At 35.0% G+C, this 19,674-nt stretch overlaps 1 protein-coding gene across 1 annotated transcript in view; it reads right to left on the bottom strand.

Moving 5' to 3' along the window:
- Nucleotides 1–17,210, bottom strand: part of FAM214A (family with sequence similarity 214 member A) — a 29,580-nt gene extending 12,370 nt beyond the window's left edge. The window contains exons 1-8 of the mRNA XM_007935302.2: nucleotides 17,034–17,210; nucleotides 14,609–14,811; nucleotides 14,209–14,334; nucleotides 11,344–13,156; nucleotides 8,430–8,546; nucleotides 7,161–7,240; nucleotides 6,094–6,202; nucleotides 2,711–2,869 (exon numbers count right to left, since the gene is read on the bottom strand). Of these exons, the coding sequence (XP_007933493.2) occupies nucleotides 2,711–2,869; nucleotides 6,094–6,202; nucleotides 7,161–7,240; nucleotides 8,430–8,546; nucleotides 11,344–13,156; nucleotides 14,209–14,334; nucleotides 14,609–14,748 (2,544 nt within the window). The 5' untranslated portion in view covers nucleotides 14,749–14,811; nucleotides 17,034–17,210. The remainder of the gene's footprint in view (nucleotides 1–2,710; nucleotides 2,870–6,093; nucleotides 6,203–7,160; nucleotides 7,241–8,429; nucleotides 8,547–11,343; nucleotides 13,157–14,208; nucleotides 14,335–14,608; nucleotides 14,812–17,033) is intronic.
- Nucleotides 17,211–19,674: the final 2,464 nt, after the last annotated feature.

The following is a 19,674-nucleotide window of genomic DNA, read 5'->3' as shown; positions in this document are numbered from 1 at the left end:
GGCAATCCTACTTCCGTAGTGATACTGCCTCGGAAACCCAAGGAGGGGTCGCTATGAGTCGGGGCCGACTCGACAGCACATAACAACAACAACAACAATCTTCACTTTAGGAGCTCTGGTAGCATAGTGCCTAAGGCACTTAAATGCTAACCAGAAGGCTGGCGGTTCAAACCCACCAGCCACTCCTCAGAAGGAAGATGGGACAATCTACTTCTGTAGGGATACTGCCTCAGAAACCCAAGGAGGGGTCGCTATGAGTTGGGTCCGACTCGATGGCACATAACAACAAACAACAATCTTCACTTTGTATATGTCAACTAAATTCTAGGATTAATGCTTTTTTGCTTTGAAAAGTTTATTCAAATTACCCCTTGCTCTTGAATTACACTCAAAATACTGAGCTGATTTTCAGCCAATTCATGCTTTTATCTTGTTTCTAAGCCATTGTAATGGCTATGTTAGAACTGCTCTATTACTGTGTGCCAGTGGAATATGTGAAACTGCTGAGACTTCTTGATGTCATGGTAAAGCAAAATGGCCCTCCTTACAACTAAATTCTAATACTTAATCATCCTAGCATAATATACGTTTACTCTGGTACTGAGTTTGTCGCAATTGTGTTTCCCAATTTTTTAATTGTCAAAAATCAGCAGTCATTGTGGTAAACTGTCATCAATGTCATGAGACAAAGTATATGTGAACTGCTGTATGGAAAGTGAATTTACTCTGTAAATCTTCATACAAATCACAATTAAAAAAAAGAAAAGGAAAGAAAAAAAAATCAGCAGTCATTTTTTTCAAAATGATATTCCTAAGGAAAAAACCTGGGTATATTTTCTATGTTAAACAAATAACAGGTTGTATATGTGATAACTAGGCAGGTGTATGAAGGGGCGTGCTTCTGATTTTTCTAATAACAAATGTACAGCTTCATGATTATTACTTACAAATGTAAAAATTATTAGGGGGGAAAAAAATCTTTAAATAAAATGAGTAGATAGTCTATGTCTTTTTTGTTTTTTTAAATAAAGTATCAAATAATGATTAGGGACTTGACCAAAAGTTGTACCACTGGAATACATACAGTAAGCCTCACCAACCTTCTTTGAGCTCAATTTATTTAGTTTATTAAGAAATAGGCAATGTTTAGGTTCTTAAAAAGTATGCTTTAACTTCTCTTGCTCTGTTTCGTTTCTCAATCACATAGAATTTCCTTTTCACAGCCTTATTAACAAAAGATATCATCACTAATGTTTTGGACAGCCTGAAAGGTAAAGGGGAGAGGGTTGCTAGGAGAGGCAGTAGTTGGGCTGGGTAGTATGCCAGGAAATCCAAGTAGCAGGGCCAGAGCTGTGAGGCAAAGAGCTTTATATTTCTATGTCTATAGCCATTTTTATTTTATTAAGTAACATCTAACATGAAAACCCAGGTCTAACTTCATATTGGATGTCATCACTATAAACTTCTCTTCAGGCCTGCATTGTTAGGCATGTCTCCCTTTTTGAAAAAGGTATGATATGAGAATTTAGTATCATTTTTTGCACTAGACAGCTTATTTTGTTCACAATCTATTGAAATAAAATATAGGCAAGATTAAATCATAGGATCCTAAGATTCAACACTGGGTTTTAATTTCCTTTAGCCATCTTACTGTCTACTAAGACATTAGCATGGTCAGAAACATAGGTAGTGATAATAGTGTGATAATAATGAAAACTTAAAAAAAAAAAAAAAAAAAAGCTACTTGACTTACATCAGAATCAACCTTTGACAGAGTCATCAGAACTAAACTCTGTTATCAGCTGAAGATTGCTTGCATCTGGTATTTTAAAGAACCCTAGGACTGTAACAAAGTGATCCAAAGACAAACTAAACAGAAGAAGGGATGTGGGAGCAGAAGGAGCTCACAGAAATCTTAGGCCACCAACTCCTCACAATCTACTAAGAGAAGGCTCACATAAGAAAGCAACTTTTTTTTTTTTAAGGAAAGCAACTTTTGTAGGAAGAGTACACAGAGTGCAGTCGAGACTATGCATGAACACAGCAAGACACAAAACATTAGTTTGACTAATCAGTTTTATCCTTTTTTTCCTTTGCAATTACACTGAAAAAGGTAAATTTTCAGCACTGTCCTCAAATGTAAAAAAGGATCTCTGTGTAGCTCAGAAAGAAGTTGTGAGGTAATATTTTGGTATTCCAGTCTCTATTCAACCTTCAATTTTCTCTTGTTGTTGTTGCTGTTATGTACTGTCAAGTCAGACCTGACTTATAGCAACCCCTCCTTGGATTTCCAAGGCAGTATCACTACGGAAGTAGATTCCCCAACCTTCCTTCCGAGGAATGGCTACTGGTTTGAACCGCCAGCTTTCTGGTTAGCAGTCAAGTGCCTCAGGTACTACTTTATATTTTTAAGCATGGCACCAAAGCCATACTTAAAAATAAATAAATAAATAGCCCACTGCCATCGAGTCAGATCCAACTCATAGCAACCCCTCCTTGGGTTTCTGAGGCAGTATCACTATGCAAGTTTATCACCCAACCTTCCTTCTGAGGAGTAGCAATGGGTTTGAACTGCTAGACCTCTGGTTAGCAGGCAAATGCCTCAGGCACTACGCCACTAGAGCTCCCAAAAGCCATACTAACTCTTTAAAGATATTTTTCATTAAGTTAGCTGATTTTAGCAGAGAACGACAATTTGAAAGATACTTGCCATGTAAGGAGAGGGAGCATTATCGTCTGAAACACTGTAGAATGACACTTCAACTGGAAGAGTCAAATGCGTAGGGCAGAAAACACCACTTGCCCCTACCTCGGCAGTGAAACCATCAACAATGCCGAGAGGATCTAAACGATAGTTCAAGACAGATTCCTGGAAAATAGAATAAAATAATTTTCAATCCTCTACCATCCTACAAATTTGACATCCTCTCTCTTATTTTAACTCATGCTAAACTCTCCTTGAACTTCACCACTAGATTTAATTGTTTAATGTATGTTATTATTATCTCCGTAAATGAAAAATATGCTTTGCTACAACAGGGGTAATATCCAAAATTTTTTCATCCATCATGGACTTGAAAACTTATTAACAGAATTCTATCTAAAGATAGTCAATCAGGTGATGATTTCATGGGACAATCCAGTCAATTGGCCTGATATTGTTTTTAGAGTTTCTGTTCTACCTCCTGGTTTCCTGAGTAGTGCCCAGGTCTTAACAGTCTGCCAGCAGCCATCCAAGATAAAATAATTGGTCTCTATTTGCTTGAAGCAGCAGCAGCAGCAGGAGACCCAGAAATCTGAGGAGGAAATGGATCACAGAGATCTGTAATCTGCCTCCTTTGCCATGAGAACAGAACCAGATGGTGCTGTCCAGCATTACTGAACATTTTCATCAAGGACTTAATAGATCCTGATGAAAAAGGAAAAAATATGGAACAGAATTTCTAATTCCTATGAGATTAGACGAAAACCCTCAATCTACTGCCCTGTGATAATCTTTAAACCTCGAATCTTGACTTGAGGGGACAATCATCTTTAAACCAATAGTTTAGTTCAGTTAGTAAAAAATGTTTACTGTGAACACTGTGCTCTTTTAAAGAATTATCTATGTGAGATCAAACTGACAACAGTAACTCTAAAACATAGTGAGAAGTTAAGGGGTAATGACTCTAAGTCAGTGGTGGTGAAATAATTTGGGAAGACACAGTAAGAAGGATGACACAATGTGAAGAATATAACTCACGTCAGTAAATTGTACATGTTGAAACTGCCGAATGTGTGCATGTTTTGTGCTGTGTATACATTGTCACCAAAAATTTAAAAAAGATAAATCTAAGTACTTATAACTTTGAGAACTGATTGGTTCTTTAAAAAGTTCTGTTGTATGTGGCATGTGTTTATTATTTAATTATAAAAATAGTAAATGCTAAGTAGAAAAGAAAGCCTTGATAACACAATGGTTAAGCACTTGGCTGCTAATGGAAAAGGCTGGCAGTGTGCACCAACCCAGTGGCTCCACAGGAGAAAAGACCTGGCAGTCTGCTCCTGCAGAGATCACAACCCACAAAACTCTGTGGGGCAGTTCGACTCTGTCACATTGGATCACAATAACTTGGAATCAACTGACTTGGTAGCCCCTAACAACAAAAGTTAAGGTTCAGATTTGGAAAAAAATATTTGAAAACATATGTGCTTATTTGGCAAATAAGCACAGGAACAAAAGCTCAACATCTTTAGTCATAAGGGCAATACAAATTAAATCAGAATGAGATAGCACTATACATCTAGTAGATTGGCTAAAATTAAAGACTGAACAATGGCAAGGATATGGAAGACCTGAAACGCTCATATCACACACAGGTGGTGGGAATTTAAAATGATATAATCACTTTGGAAAATAGTTTGTCAGTTTCTTTAAAAACTACACTCCAAGAGAAATGTAAACTTACATTCACACAAAAACATATTCACAAATGTATATAAGTAGCTTTATTCGTAGTAGCCAAAATGTCTATTATCAGGTGAATTAATAAACTATGGCACTCCATACAATGGCAATAAAAAAGAATGAACTACTAATACACACTATAACATGGGTGAATCTCATATAATGATGGTGAGTAAAACAAGCCTGACTCCCTGCCCCCAAAAAAAAAAAAAAGAGTAAACACTCTTTATATAAAATACAAACTATTCTATAGTGACAGAAAGCACTGAGAATCCCTCATATGGGAAAAATAGTTTACCCATTTCCAATGGTTGTAGGTATTGTGCTGGACTGAACTGATAGAAGAAGAGAATCACAGGAGAGATGAGTGGAATGGACGAGGACAAGGTTTTTGGAGTAGAAAGCTCTAAACGGTAGCAAGAAAAAGATAACAAGTAGCACCAGAAATCAGATGGAAAATCATCTATTTGGGTGTTAACTTTGGGCCACTGTGTTTCCAAACTCCACCCAAAGCCCCACAAATAATGTTACAATTCTCTCCCAACAGCATTATAGGAGTAAGACAGTCCTGCTTCATGAAGCAAGATCAATATGTTAATTTAGTAATTTTGTAATATATTTTTATTACTGCCATAGAGAATCAAATTCATTAATTAAAATAAGTATCTTCTGTAGTTTACCATAGAAACCAGAAAATTCACTATAAATTAAAGAGGACCTATGGGTTGTGATGTGTTAGAACTTTCTGGGTTTTTTTTTCCTTAAATTACTTGAAAATGTATGTCTATCGTGCAAACAGAATTCTCTGAAAACAAAAGTGTACAGATTGATCTTTTAATCATTTTCCCCTTCCTAAGGTTTTCATTTATCACACTGTTCTCTTTTTCTTATAACTTTTATTATAGGGCAAAGGTTATATACAGAGAGCCCTCTGCAATTTTAAATTGAGGAGGAGGAGAAATAGAAAGTTCAACATATCTGAACTGAACATCTGGAAGGGGACATGGAAAAGAAGTCAAATTACCACAAAACACTTAAAAAAAAAAATTTGCACTAAAACACTAAAAGATAGCTTCAAAATTAAAATATTGTTATAAATAAAGCATATGATAATAAGCATATAATTAATATAAAAAACCACCACTGTTCCAGTAAAGCTACTGGAATTAAATATAAAAAGCTTGAATTATATTCTCCATTAAAACTTACCACTTAAAATTATTTTTTTTAAAAAAGCCATTTACAAAAGCCATTTAGATTTCCAGGAAATGTTGCAAAGATAGTATAGAGAACCATTTGATTTCTAAATCAACCTACTTGATCACAAAGAGGCTGTTATCAATCTATCATTATCCTTCCAGACACTGGAGACAATTTCACCAGGTAGGAAGGTGTTGTCAAAAGTTTATCTAATTTCACCAAGTTCTTTATCTCTTCTCCAGCTACTTAATTCTAAGATGCCACTGTCAACAATTCTTCCAACTCTCCTTCTCATGAAAATAATAATCATGATGACATTTTCAAAGCTTTGGAAAAATATTCCATTGAATCATTTCCGTTTATAAACAAAATTATAGACCTGAATGAGGACATCTGAACCTAGGTAAAGAAACTTCAATTGTTAAAATAGTTTCAAAATGCATTACCTCAAAATTTCCTAGGAGACTAAGACTTGTTACAGGTGGAGCACTAGAACTCAGAAATGGTTTTTCAAGAATATCTGGATCATCTTCAATATTTAAACATGGCTGAGGACTATTCAAAGAACAAATCAGGAAAAGGACACATTATTCAAAATGGTGTAATCACAATGTTATTTATTTATATACAAAATTAAATTAGGAGAATCTTATTTATTGTATTTACTCTACCCATAAAACAAACTTCAATGTAACGAAACTTTAGGATAGAAAATTCCTAGCTGAAAGTCCCTGGCTAGATTTGAAAATCTCTATGTTATATTTGCTAAAGAACATAAATACAGCTTCCCATTAGTTTTTGAGGTAAAATTTATACCACATTAAATAGGGCATTTACTGGAAATATATAAAGCTGAATTCTGTTATCAATTTTCATTTTCTATTAAAAATGAATATACAAAAGTAAAATTATATAACTAAAGAATATGAGAGTATTATCTGCCACCACAGAAACAACTAACTGCCAATGATTTTTTAGAAAGTGGTATGAGGCAAAGGTGGAAGTGAATGACTAGAAATGTATAAACCCACACAAGTGCTATAATCAGCGTAGTAAACAAACAAAAACCAAACCCACTGCCATCCAGTCAATTCCAACTCACATTGACCCTACGGGACTGCCCCATAGGGTTTACAAGGCTATACATTTTTACAGAAGCAGACTGCACTTCATCTTTCTTCCACAGAGTAGCTGATTGGTTCAAAGCACTAACCTTTTGGTAAGCAGCCAAATGCTTTAACCACTGTGCCACCAGAGCTCCTTAAAATCAACGTAAAGTACTAATTTACTAAGACAACCAATATAAAACAGCAACCCATATTAATTTCTTTCTCACTGATTCTTAATAATTACATCCATGTGCATATGACATCATATTGAAAATGAAAAACAACTGATTTCACATAAGATTCCTGTTATAATTTCGATATTTAGAATCAATACTGTTTATTGTGAAAGACCAGATTTTGTCCAACTCTGTCTCATATACACAAATGAATTTAAAGATAAATACCTTCTAGAGGATAAGCTTTTCAGATGCAATAATGAAGAATCCAGATCAAAGCAACCTGACTGTGCTTTTCTTTGAGGAACCTAGAGTCGAAATAATCATTTGAGATTTTAAAAGACTGTACATGTTCTGAATTGATAAAATACTTTTCAAATGAAAGTTAAGTGTATCTTAAAAATAAATCTTCCCTGTTAACAATTTACTTAAAAGCATGTGCTTTATTACATACTGTTCTTTTGTTCTAATTTTATTAACTAACGTGAAAAAAATTTAATTAATAAAAGCACTTTTACTAGAGTTTGATTTTTTAAGAAGCAGAACTATTTTTTCCCAAACCAAATCTTACATGGAATACTAATATATAATATAGTTAAGATTTTTACTTTATATACTTCTGTTCTATTTTTTTAGCAACATTTGTATCTTTAAAATGAAAGAATAATAAAACTAAATAGAGATGCCCACCTCCACTTCACTGAAACATTTCCCAAAACCCTGAGAAGTCACAGAAAAAGGTTTGAAAAATACTTTTCCGAACTGTCAACCACCATTGTATACCAATTACATTAAAGAAAACAAACTATCATCTTACTAAAAATAGCCTACAACTGAAAGGTCCAAGTAAATTAAAGGTAAAATCACATACAACAGCAAGTTGGAAAGAGCCTCACAACACTAACGTAAGCATTATTGTCCCCATTTTAAAGATGAGAAAACAAGCTCAGAGACGTTATGTTACTTTCCTAATATCACACAGCCAGAACGAAGCCATTGTGACTTCAAGCTAGGCTCTTAACCATCACACTTGGATCTACCTATCTGTAAATGCAATATGTGTGGGAGATCTCTATGTCTTTGAGTAAGTGCCTAGGCTCCAAGTCAGACAGCCATGAATTTAATTCCCCAATTACTCAGCTGAAGGTGTCAACCAGCTCCAGTACTAAGTTACAAATCTATATAAAATCTGTGCAACACCAAGTATTATCTTTACATTGAATAGCATTTAAAATGTTAGGCAAAAGGAAGAATCTTGGAGCAATTACATAATCCTAATACAATAAAATTTCTTTTTATTCATTTTTCAGTCTTTTTCCCATTTCATCACATGGATATGGAATGTGCTATCAAAAACTGAAGTATTTTCCAACTAGAAATTTATTGTAAAGGTATATTAAATTTTTTTTCACCTAAAACATGAATAAAATTATTTGTGAACATTTCAAATAAGTTTCTTCATGTTCTAAGCATGAGACAAGAGAAAAGAGCACTTACAGGACTTGAAAGTAGAGGCAATCCAGTTTGAGGATGGAAGGCCCTGGTTGAAGTTCCATCCAAGGAATGACAATTATATTTTCGCCAGGCATTTGAGTGTTTCAGTGGTATAGTTTTCTGCTAAGAAAATACTTAGATTTTAATTTTACTATTTAATGCTTAAATACTTTTAGCATTTTGTATTCATTCTTCAACATCTGTGGTTGATGAAGCTGATGACTGACATAGACTGACAAACTGTGTGTGTATGTGTGTGCACAGATATGGTTTTGTTCAGAAAACGTACAAGTTTTTTTGTAATATGTTGAATATACTCAAATGTTCTAATGAAAGTGTATCTAAAATATAATTGTGCTATCAACATTTTATAAACATTCAGAATCTAGCACTTAATAGGCAAAAATTCCGATTCTTTTAGTTTGAGAAAACAACTTACAGGTAGAGAAAAAATTTAGTTTGCTATTCTGAAATACAAAAATATGCCAATATAAAGACCCATTCACACAGGATATAATTTGGTGGTGGTAAGACACAGAAGGGAGCTCTGGTGGCGTAGTGCCTGAGGCATATGACTGCCAACCAGAAGGCTGGCAGTTCAAACCCACCAGCCATTCCTCAGAAAGAAGACTGGGCAATCTACTTCCATAGAGATACTGCCTCGGAAACCCAAGGAGGAGTCGCTGTGAGTCAGAAACGACTCGACGGCAGTGAGGTGGTTGTTTTTTTTTTAAGACGCAGGAAAATAAGAAACACTCCAGATTTGAAAAATACTGCAGCACTATGTTTTTGAAGTGATATAAGAAACTGGCTAATTCTTAAGAATGTGGGTGAGTTTATATCCAAACCTTAGAAACCCATAAAAACACATGAATAAATATAGGAAAGACAAAGCTGGATCCTGACTCCATCATTTACTAGCTTTGTGACCTTGGGCAAGTTACTTAACCTCTCTAGGCCTCATTTATAACATGGGATTAATACAATCTTATATGGTAGGGAGAGGATTAAGTAAACTAATGTTGGTAAAACATTCAGAAAAATGTCTGGACACATAGTACACACTGTATCATTGTCTCTAAAACAAGTATGTAAAAAAGTAACTCTCAGTGGCTTCAGACATACCATGGCCAGATTAAGCCACTCTATTAAGATCCAGAAAGGATCATGAGAAGTGAATATAGTTAAAGCTAGGGTTTTGTCGAAGGAAAAAAGAAAAAAAAAACTCAACTACTGTTGGGTTGATTTGAACTTCTTGTTAGCAGTCAAATGCCTTAGGCAGTACACCACAAGAGCACCAGAGGGTTTTGTAGCAATTATAATTGGAAATTATTACCAAAAAATATAAATTGGAAACATGGCACAATTTTAAAACACTAAAGTACAGCAAAACTAATGAATCAAGTTCATTTAGATTTGATTAAGGTAGGTAAGAAGTAGGTTACCATATAATTTAGGTACAAATTTGGGATACTGCTTGGGGAAATAATGGAAATGTGAGTCTAATAATCATTTTGGAAGTTAAAAAATGTGGTTTGGTGGGAAGTCAACTAAAATAAAAGTAACTTAAATATTTTGTATTTATATAGCACATTAATTAAAGGCTTACAAAATATTTCCAAATCTATTATTTGTCACAATTCTGTGAGATACGCTAAAGAGCTTTATTGGCCTTACTTTAAAATTGAGGAGCATGAGGTTATAAGAAGTTACATGATTTGTTCAATGTCATTTAAGGACTAAACTAAGAAACCAGGGGTTTTGAAAACAGCCTGCCGATTTCCCTACCAAACTTAAAAATCATTGCCATTGAGTCAATTCCAACTCATAGTGACCCTACAGGACAAAGGAGAACAGCGCTATAGGGTTTCTAAGTATGTAAATCATTACAGAAGCAGACTGCTTCATTTTTCTCCCACAGAGCAGCCAGTAGGTTCAAACCACCAATCAGCTGGTTAACAGCCATATCCTTTAACAACTGCACCACCAGAACTCTTTAGATTTCCCTATAGATATTCCTAAAATATTAGTTGATCAATAGCATAATATAATGCACATATTGCTTGTACTCGGCCAGAGCTACTAACAAGCAATATATTAAACTTGTAAGAGTTTCTTATCTGATTCTTGTTTATTCAGTAGCAATTGTTCCTAAGTACTCAGATAAACAAAGAAACAGAAAAAAAAAGAACAAAAAAAAGGAAAATGAAGAATTAAAATGAACTAAGGAATTTAACAGGCCACAAATTTGTGTTTGATAATCACAAGGTAGTAGAAAGAATTGTGAGTTAACGGACCTGAACATGTGTGCAAGTTCAGCCACTAAGGACTTCTACAGCTACTTATGTCAGTTAATCTCTCTGAGTCCCACCTTCTTCATGACAACTATCATATCTATACTATCGGAAAGTATCAAAAAGAACCAAATACTCTATATTGTGATATAGCTGAGAGTGATATACTAATACGTAACATGAGTCAGAATCAACTCAATGGCAACTAACAATAAATATAACATTCATTGTCCCTGAATTCATACACCAAACATTAAAAACCTACGTGCTATCTAAACAGCAGATGGTGAAAAAATAGACCTAAAAGATCTAAATAACAGACCTAATAGATGGCTTTAAAAAAAAAAAAAAACCACTGCCACAATAGCAGTTTACAAAAAATGTATCACTCCCTCCTCCTTCCTTTTTCTTTACCTGTGTGATCTTTATTTCTTCTACTTACCTATCATTTTCTCCTACGTGAATAGCCTATTTGCAAGCACATTAATAACAGTTCTGATAACATTAATATCAGGTTGTGTGTTCTATTGAAAGTACCTTAGGATTTCATAACTAGATCTCTCATTAATTAATTTAAACCATAAGAAATGATTGGGTATCATATGTGAAATACTGTTACCTACCAGTGCCTCTGTATTTTTCAGTAGTTCACACGTAGACAAACAATCTTTTATACCCTTTCTCTGAGAACAGTTTCGAGATTTGTTATCAAATGTGTCTTCGCTCTTACACTGTTCAATTTTTAATCGGTCTGGATTTTTGCATTTGAAACCTTCATTGTCTTTATTGCAATAATTTTCTATACTATTAAGTTGAGTATTTTTCTCAGATGTCTTAGGTCTTTTTGAGTCTTTATTTGAGCACTTTTCATGTTTGTGCAGATATGCAGACATTTCCAGCATAGTGACTTTTATTTTAGAGTCAATTTGGTGATTTTTAAAAGATTTTGGATTATAATTTTCATTTTTTACTATTTTTTCCTTATTTTTATGTGTGCAAATACTGTTCCAATTTGAATACTGTTTATCAATTCCATTGTTAATGTCTTGCTCTTTAAATTGACATCCAGAAACTGCACTTTCCAATCTGCTCGTCAAATCTAAGTTATGTTCTTTGCAAGGAGACATATAAGAAGAAGTCAATAAATTAGTAGCTTTATTCTCTGTCTCCTGAAATGTACTTTGGATGATTTCACTAGGATTTTCCTGAGGCTGATTTCTTCTCATTTGAGCTTTGGAAGAGAACTTCTCTTTACTATTACATTTAAATGAACTAAAAGAATTATCAGGTATTAGGTTTTTTCCTTCACTGCTGTCTTCTAACAAGGAAAATTTTGGATTAGAAATGGAAATTGCGACATCATCTTTGTTTTTCTTCAACAAATTTTTGTCTTCATATGAACTCTTAAACACTTTAGAAGGAAACAATCTGGAGTCATGCATGTTGAATGACTGTCGAGGGATATGTGAAACTGTTGGATCAATGTGTTCCAAGTGTTGAGCAATCCTTGCAATAACATCTTGCCGCTCCTGGAGTAAGGAGCCTATCAAAGGATTAGTCTCACCAACGGATTGACGAGAATAAAGACTATTAGAAATGTAAGTTTCACTTCGAGGAATTTCTGGTTTTGCTCGAATTTTTCCCCCAGTGGTATCTTCTGGGGAAGTAAACTCTGGACTACCAAAAGAAATGGAGTATGTTTCCTTACATTTCCTCACATTATCACTTTCTTGTGAAACTCGGAAAAGTTTTGAATTAAGTGAACTAGACTCTTGTGTATTACACAGACGTCCAGAAACATGTGAAGTGCTTGGATCACAATGAATCAAATGCTGAGCAATTCTTGCTATAACATCTTGTCGTTCGTGAATTAAAGAGCCTATTAAAGGATTAGTCTCACCAACTGACTGCCAGGAATTCTGGTGGCTAGAGACACTGGGATCAATTAATGAAAATGATTTTAAAGTTCTCACTGATGTTTCACGTGACTTTACATCGTCTCCACCACTGAAGCCCAGAATATTGGCTTGAGATGCTCCATAGTCAGATTTACTGCCAGTGCCTGGATATAGTTTGACATTTTTGACAGCTGTAGCATATTCTGGATTTGTGCCATTTTTTGCATGTAATATACTTTCAGGTGCCACGGTCCAAGTTTGTTTGCTACACAGACGCTGTGAATTGTTTGTGCATTGTTCTACTTCATTAGAATTACGATGCTGATGGGTTTTAAGTTCATGTTCTTGAACTCTTTTCTCATAAAGGCCAATATTAGTGTGAATACTACATGTCAAAACTGGGTAATTAGATTGTCTGGGCAAGGACTGAACGCTGACTTTCAAGGCCACATTGTGAGAAACATTGGGAACAGGAAACACATGTTCAATTGGTGTCTGGGAAAAATTCCACTGTAGGTCTACATCAGCAGCACTGATTCTGGAATCAGACAAAAACACTGAATCAATGGATTATGAAAGTTGTATCTTTATCACAAAAAAATTTTAAAACAAGCATATACTTACTTATAATTGTTTGCATTAATTATCACTGAGGTTTTACTAAGCCACATTACCATGCATGTCATTCTGATAAAATCAAAATAAATGGTCAAAATAATAGATCATGGCTAGAACAGAAATGACCTAAGAACATTAAAACTTAAGAATATAATAATTTTAAATTATTTGTCAAAATAGTTTTAAAAAATAGGATTTTGTATTTACCTTTTTTTTTTTTTAAATTGTGATTTGAGTAAAAGTTTACAGAGCAAATTCAATTTCCATGTAACAGTTCATATACATTTTGTTTCATGATATCGATTGCAATCTCTATAACCTAACAGTTCTCTTCCCACTTCCTCCCTGTTTTTTCCTGTGCCCTTCCTTCCTATGCATTCCTGCCCTCTGAGCTATCTCCCTGTGCAAATACTGCCCTTCTGTTCGCCCAGGATTCATTGTTTTATGTAGTGTACCTACCTGGTGTAAATGTTCACCTTATACACCTCCCTACTATTTGGCTGGAAGCCATGGAAGTGAGTTCAAGATTTTATATTTACTCTTAAATGGATCCAGCTAATTCTATTGTACAAAAAGACTTAAGAGATACTCTCCATCTCTTGGACACATGCCTAAAGACAATTACACAGTTGTTCAGCAGCCTATATATCTGTACTTTTCAAGATGCCAAAAATCCAGGAAGTTTATCATTTTGGGAATTCAATAGCCCAGAAAGTTTTTCCATTTTATAATGGTAGTACTAAATCCATTCTTGATTCTCTGAAGTTAAGTTTTCTGAAAACTTTTCTATCCAAATTTAATTCAAGAAACTAATTCATACTGATTCTCGTTTAAATATCTTGAGCTTGTTTTATTGTTTATTTGGCTTATACTCAGGAATGAAGGAAATAAGCCACTTAATAGGTAAAATATCATTCAGTAGTTAACCAATGTGTGTGTATAAACACTTGTCTTTTTTTGTTCTATACATACCTGTAAAGAATATTTCGTGGAATAGCACCATGAGAAACACTCAGCCAAGCACTTAGCTGAGAAAAAAACACAAAAGAGCGGACAGCCAATAGAAGAGTCTTCTCTTCAATAAACCGATCTCCATTCCTAAGAGATGCAATAGAACGTAATATAAATGTTAGCAAGTACAAAATGACTGAATTTTAGACAGGTAGATGCTGAAGTAAACATATTACTTGGGACCTATGCTTTCAAGACCAATGTCACTTGAAGTCACATGAGTACTAAATATCTAAATGAAAAGGCTATTTTAACATAAATTAAGGATTTAAACATATAATCATTATTAAAAATAATGTATAGAAAGTAATGGAAAACCAGATTTACCAAGAACAAGCTAAACTTAACTTCTACAACTTACTGTCGAGGAACTGGCTCCAAGATCCATCTTTCCAGTAATAATGCATCTTGCTTAATTGCAGGATCATTAAGGTCAATTCCTTCTGTGGTTGGCCCGTCATCACTGTAGCAGCAGTCTGGCAGTAGCATTACTTCCACCATGATTGGAAGATTCTTTTTCCATAACAACGTGACCTCAGACCTGGTTCGTCTGGCTTGGCGACACTTAAGAGAAAATGAATATGAGCAAGATACCACAATAACTCATTCAAACTTACATTTAAATTCCTGAATTTAATTGTAAAGCAGTCAACTGTATGGGAAATGAGTCATCTTTTGCAGAGTTTTGTTCAGGCTTGGTTATTAGGTTCCTCACTACATAGAGGATTAACACTATGAGTGCCAGAGTACAGACATTAATATCGAACAACGGTTATGATGCAAATTCTCCTGAGAAGAATATCTCTGCTCTATGTCATGAAAAAAGAGCTGCTATGAGTAATGTCCAACAGGTTTCTGAGGTAGCTCAGCCTTGCCTCATTTGTTAATTAATCTTATTATTAAGAATGACTCTAAGTCTGAAGATGAAAATATTAAAAACTCATTCTCATTAAGTATTCAAAATGGACAAGCTTACATTTGAGAGAAAAATGTACATTTAAAAGGATTACATTTAACAGTGATGGAAATATTGCAATGATGAAGGGAAGGTTTGCATAGCTGATTATTGTAATTGCCATCAATAAGTTATATATCTGTAAAAAATTTAATTGGCAAAAGTTGTGTGATATATTTAAAATAAAACCCACTGCCGTCAAGTCAGATCTGACTCATAGAGACCCCTCCTTAGGTTTCTGAGGCAGTATCACTACAGAAGTAGATTGCCCAATCTTCCTTCCGAGGAGTGGCTGGTGGGTTTGAACCGCCAGCCTTCTGGATAACAGTCAAATGCCTTAGGCACTATGCCGCCAGAGCTCCTATATTTAAAATAATGTCCAAAAAAAAAATAAGAGTAGCTGCCAGGGCTGATTATATAAAACTAAAACTCTCATGGGATTTGGTTTCTTGGTTTGGAGGTTTAGGGTCATGGTTTCTAGGGCTATCCTAGTTAATTTGCCTAATAACATGTTTAGTACCCTTGTTCTACCTCCTAGTCTAATATGGAGTGCCAGGGGTCTTAGAATCTTGCAAGTGGCCATCCAAGGCACAACAATTAGTCTCTATTTACCTGGAAGAACAGAGAGGAAGAAGGTGAGTCAGGAATAGGAGGAGGATATGGAATGCATTGCTAATAGCCTCCATGAATAATTACCTCCTTTGCCATGAGACCAGAAGAATGGAATGGTGCCCAGCTACCATTACTGAACATTTTGATCAAAGATGTTATAGAAGAATCCTGATCAAAAGGGGGGAAATGCAGAACAGAATTGAAAATGCTCATGAACTCCAGATATCCTAAAACCATGAAGGTTGGATGAACACTTAAAACTATTGCCCTGAGATCATCTTTCAACCTTAAACCAAAAATACACCCTTGAAGTCTTATTAAGACCAAACAACAATTTAGCTTAACTAGTATAAAAGGTCTTGAACATTATGTTCTTTTAAGAACTACCTATATGGGATCAAATTGACAATAGCAACTTGAAAGGTTAGATGGGAACCTTATGTGGAAGTTAATTTATGTTAAGGAGAGAAGAACAATTCAGAAAAGGAAGGTGGGAATGGTTATACAACTCAAAGAATGTGACGTTCCAGGTAGAAACTGCTGAATTGGTATATATTTTGCTGTGTATATTCTCAACAACAACAAAATAAGTAAAATTATATTTTTTTTAAAAAAGGGATTATCTATCAAAAAATTAGTTTTAACAGTATTAATGATAGCAAAAAGCATCCCCTCATTCAAAAAAAAGGGAAAACTGGTTAGTGTGAGGAAGACAATCATAAATATCAATCTATTATATAAACTAACTTCCTAAAAGCATAATCACTTAAATATAGATTCTGATGTATGGTACTGGAAAAGACTGAGATTCAGCTTTATCCCTGTGGGCAGATAATTGCTAGAGTTCTTCTAATTGCAGGATGGAACAAGAACACAAAATAGATAAAGCAGGGCTGAGATTTTAAAAATAAATAAAGCTAACTCACAGCAGCAGTGGCAGTCTTCAATGTGGAATGTGGGAAGAAGCTAGCTAGGTAGGCCGCCTACCTGCCTGCTGATGAGCAAAACTACCTACTACGCTTTCTAGAGCCTTCCTTAAGAGCGAAGGCTACTAGCTATGCTCCAGGATTTTTTTTTTCTTTTCTTTATAGTTAGGACCAATTTTATATTTAAATTTTAAAAATTATCATGTATATAAATGATGCAATGAAAGTGATGACAGAAGTGAAGCTAGTTTATATGAAAGATAAATAAAAAGCCTTAGACATATGATTCTTACCTGAGCCAGTTTGTCACTACATTCATGTTTGGTTGTTACTAGGTAACAGGACTGTGCTGGAGGGCAATGAAAACTTTCCACTCGACCTTTTACAGAACATTCAGGTGTTCGTCCTTCTGTGATTAGCAAGGCCAAGGAGACCAAGAACTCCTCTGCATCATATTCAAAATATTCATCTAGAGTATCTAGTATTTAAAAGGAAAAAATGAAAAGGAAAGAAGAGTGCTCACTTTTTAATAAGAATTCATCTTTTATGCCTAAAATAACTAATTACACCTTCTATACTCAAGTATACTCACTAACAGAATGAAAAGAGAATAAAGATAAGGTAATTGAAACAAACTTTTGATTTACAAGGTACAGAAATGTGAGGACATGAATGTAAAACAGGCTCTTAAAATAAAAAAAATAAAAACAGAAAGAAATGTGATGACATGATGTTGTTGTTGTTATGTGCCGTCAAGTCGGCCCCAACTCATAGCGACCCCTCCTTGGGTTTCCTAGGCAGTATCACTAAGGAAATAGATTGCCCCATCTTTCTTCCGAGGAGTGGCTGGTGGGTTTGAACCGCCAGCCTTCTGGTTAGCAGTCAAGTGCCTGAGCCACTATGCTAGCAGAGCTCCTATGCTACCAGATGGCATGATAGATAACTCCAAATTCTAATTAAGACAAAGCTGGTTAAAATTATGGCATGAAATTGTTAAACTTCAGTTAGAATGCCATCTAAATTTAGAATCTTACAGATAATTATATTTGAGACAATAAAATAATTTTTAAAAAGACAATAGTTTTGGCACACAAAACATCACCAATATCAAAAATGTTAAAATGTCTTATTATGCCACATATTTTCAGCTAAGATGTTATTAGTATTGTTAAAATATTAGAAAGAGTTGCAGACCCAACTACCTGTTTCCTACCTTCTTTGGCTCCTTGCACTTAGTCCTAACTCCGTGATGTGGATATTCAGACCCAAGGAATCTTTTCTGCTTTTGCAATTCATTAGTAGTATGTTAGAGGGAGAAAATGTTATAATTATCCAGCAGAAAAGGCCTATTTCACCACATATTACAAAGTACTGAGTATGACATTTTGCTACAAAGAATCTACCCTGTCAATGTTTTCATTAGTTGTAGTAATTAAAAAATTTCTCATGAGTGCTCTAATTATTTTAAGCAGTTAATTTGGAAAACTGTTAACCTGCTACACAAGTCGAACACATACAATCCAATTGATTGTGCAATCCTGAAAAAGTTGCTTTCTCTTATCTCTATCAATTAAGTGACAAATATCCCATGTACCTACTGTATATATTGTATTAAGTGATACAGGACAGAATTGCACCATACATAGTTCCTAATCTCAAAGACTTCAAGATTTTTTTTAATGCAACATATAATAAATTCAAAATACGTTCAGACAACAATAATAAGCTTTTGCAAAAGAGGTAGATGTTGAGCTGAACTATGGATACATATGTCTAATAAAGGTACATGGTCATTCCAAATGAGGTAAATAATATGATCAGTATGGTGATGTGAAAAGCATACTTAATGGATGGTGAGAGACGCTACAGCTTGAGTGGAGGATTTATATTAAAAAAAAGTGTGGATAAGGCAGGGCGGAAGCCAGACTCTGTATAGTCTTGAAGGGTTTGATGAAGAATGCTTATTTCCAGCCTCAGGAAAGCTTTACAGGAAAAAGAGCCCCGAGACCCAAATTATTGAACTGGTATTTTAAGTAGACCATTCAGAAAAGTTTCCCTAAAATGACCATTGGCAACATATAAAATAACAGGCAACATTTAGATAGTAACTTACTTTTGCCAGGCATTACCACTTCTAAGTACTTCCTATACCTTAAGTCATTTAGTCCTCAGAGAAGCTCTACAAAGTGGGTACTATTACCACCCTTTCATAGATAAATAGTTGCCCAAGACCAACTACTAGAAAGCAGTAAAGTTGAGATTTGAACCCAATCTGGCCCCAGAATCTGTGCTCTTAACCACCATACATGCTATCTTTTATAGTAGTTACACATTTTGCTTTTATGTAACTTCAATATGGATAATTTTAATGTTTATTTGTAGGTCCCAAGGTCATGCAAAGGAGCTCTGGTAGCATAGTAGCTAATGTACTTGACGGCTAACCAGAAGGCTGGTGGTTCAAACGCACCAGCCACTCCTTAGAAGGAGGACAATCAGTAGGGCAATCTACTTCTGTAATGATCCTGCCTCAGAAACCCAAGGAGGGGTCGCTATGAGTCGGGTCTGACTCGACGGCACATAACAACAACAGGTAATGCAAGGGAGCTCTGGTGGTGTCATGCCTAAGGCATGTGACTGCTAACCAGAAGGCTGGTACTTCAAACCCACCAGCCACTCCTTGGAAGGAAGGTTGGGCAATCTACTTCCCCAGTGATACTGCCTCAGAAACCCAAGGAGTGGTTGCTATGAGTTGGATTCGACTTCAAGGCAGTGGTTGTTTTGTGTTTTGAGGTCACGCAAACAATTTGTGCTTGACTGCTAACCTAAAGGTTGGTGGTTCAACTTCATTCATTGGTACCATGGAGGAAAAGGACTGGTGATCTCCTTCTATTATTATAGCAAAAAAGAAAAACAATAAAACCCTATGAAGCAGTT

Source organism: Orycteropus afer, unplaced genomic scaffold (assembly GCF_000298275.1).
Source record: "Orycteropus afer afer isolate SDZICR_OR568_19922 unplaced genomic scaffold, OryAfe1.0 scaffold00026, whole genome shotgun sequence".
NCBI lineage: Eukaryota > Metazoa > Chordata > Mammalia > Tubulidentata > Orycteropodidae > Orycteropus > Orycteropus afer.
Note: the sequence above shows the minus strand (reverse complement) of the source record. Positions and strands in the feature narration are given on the sequence as shown.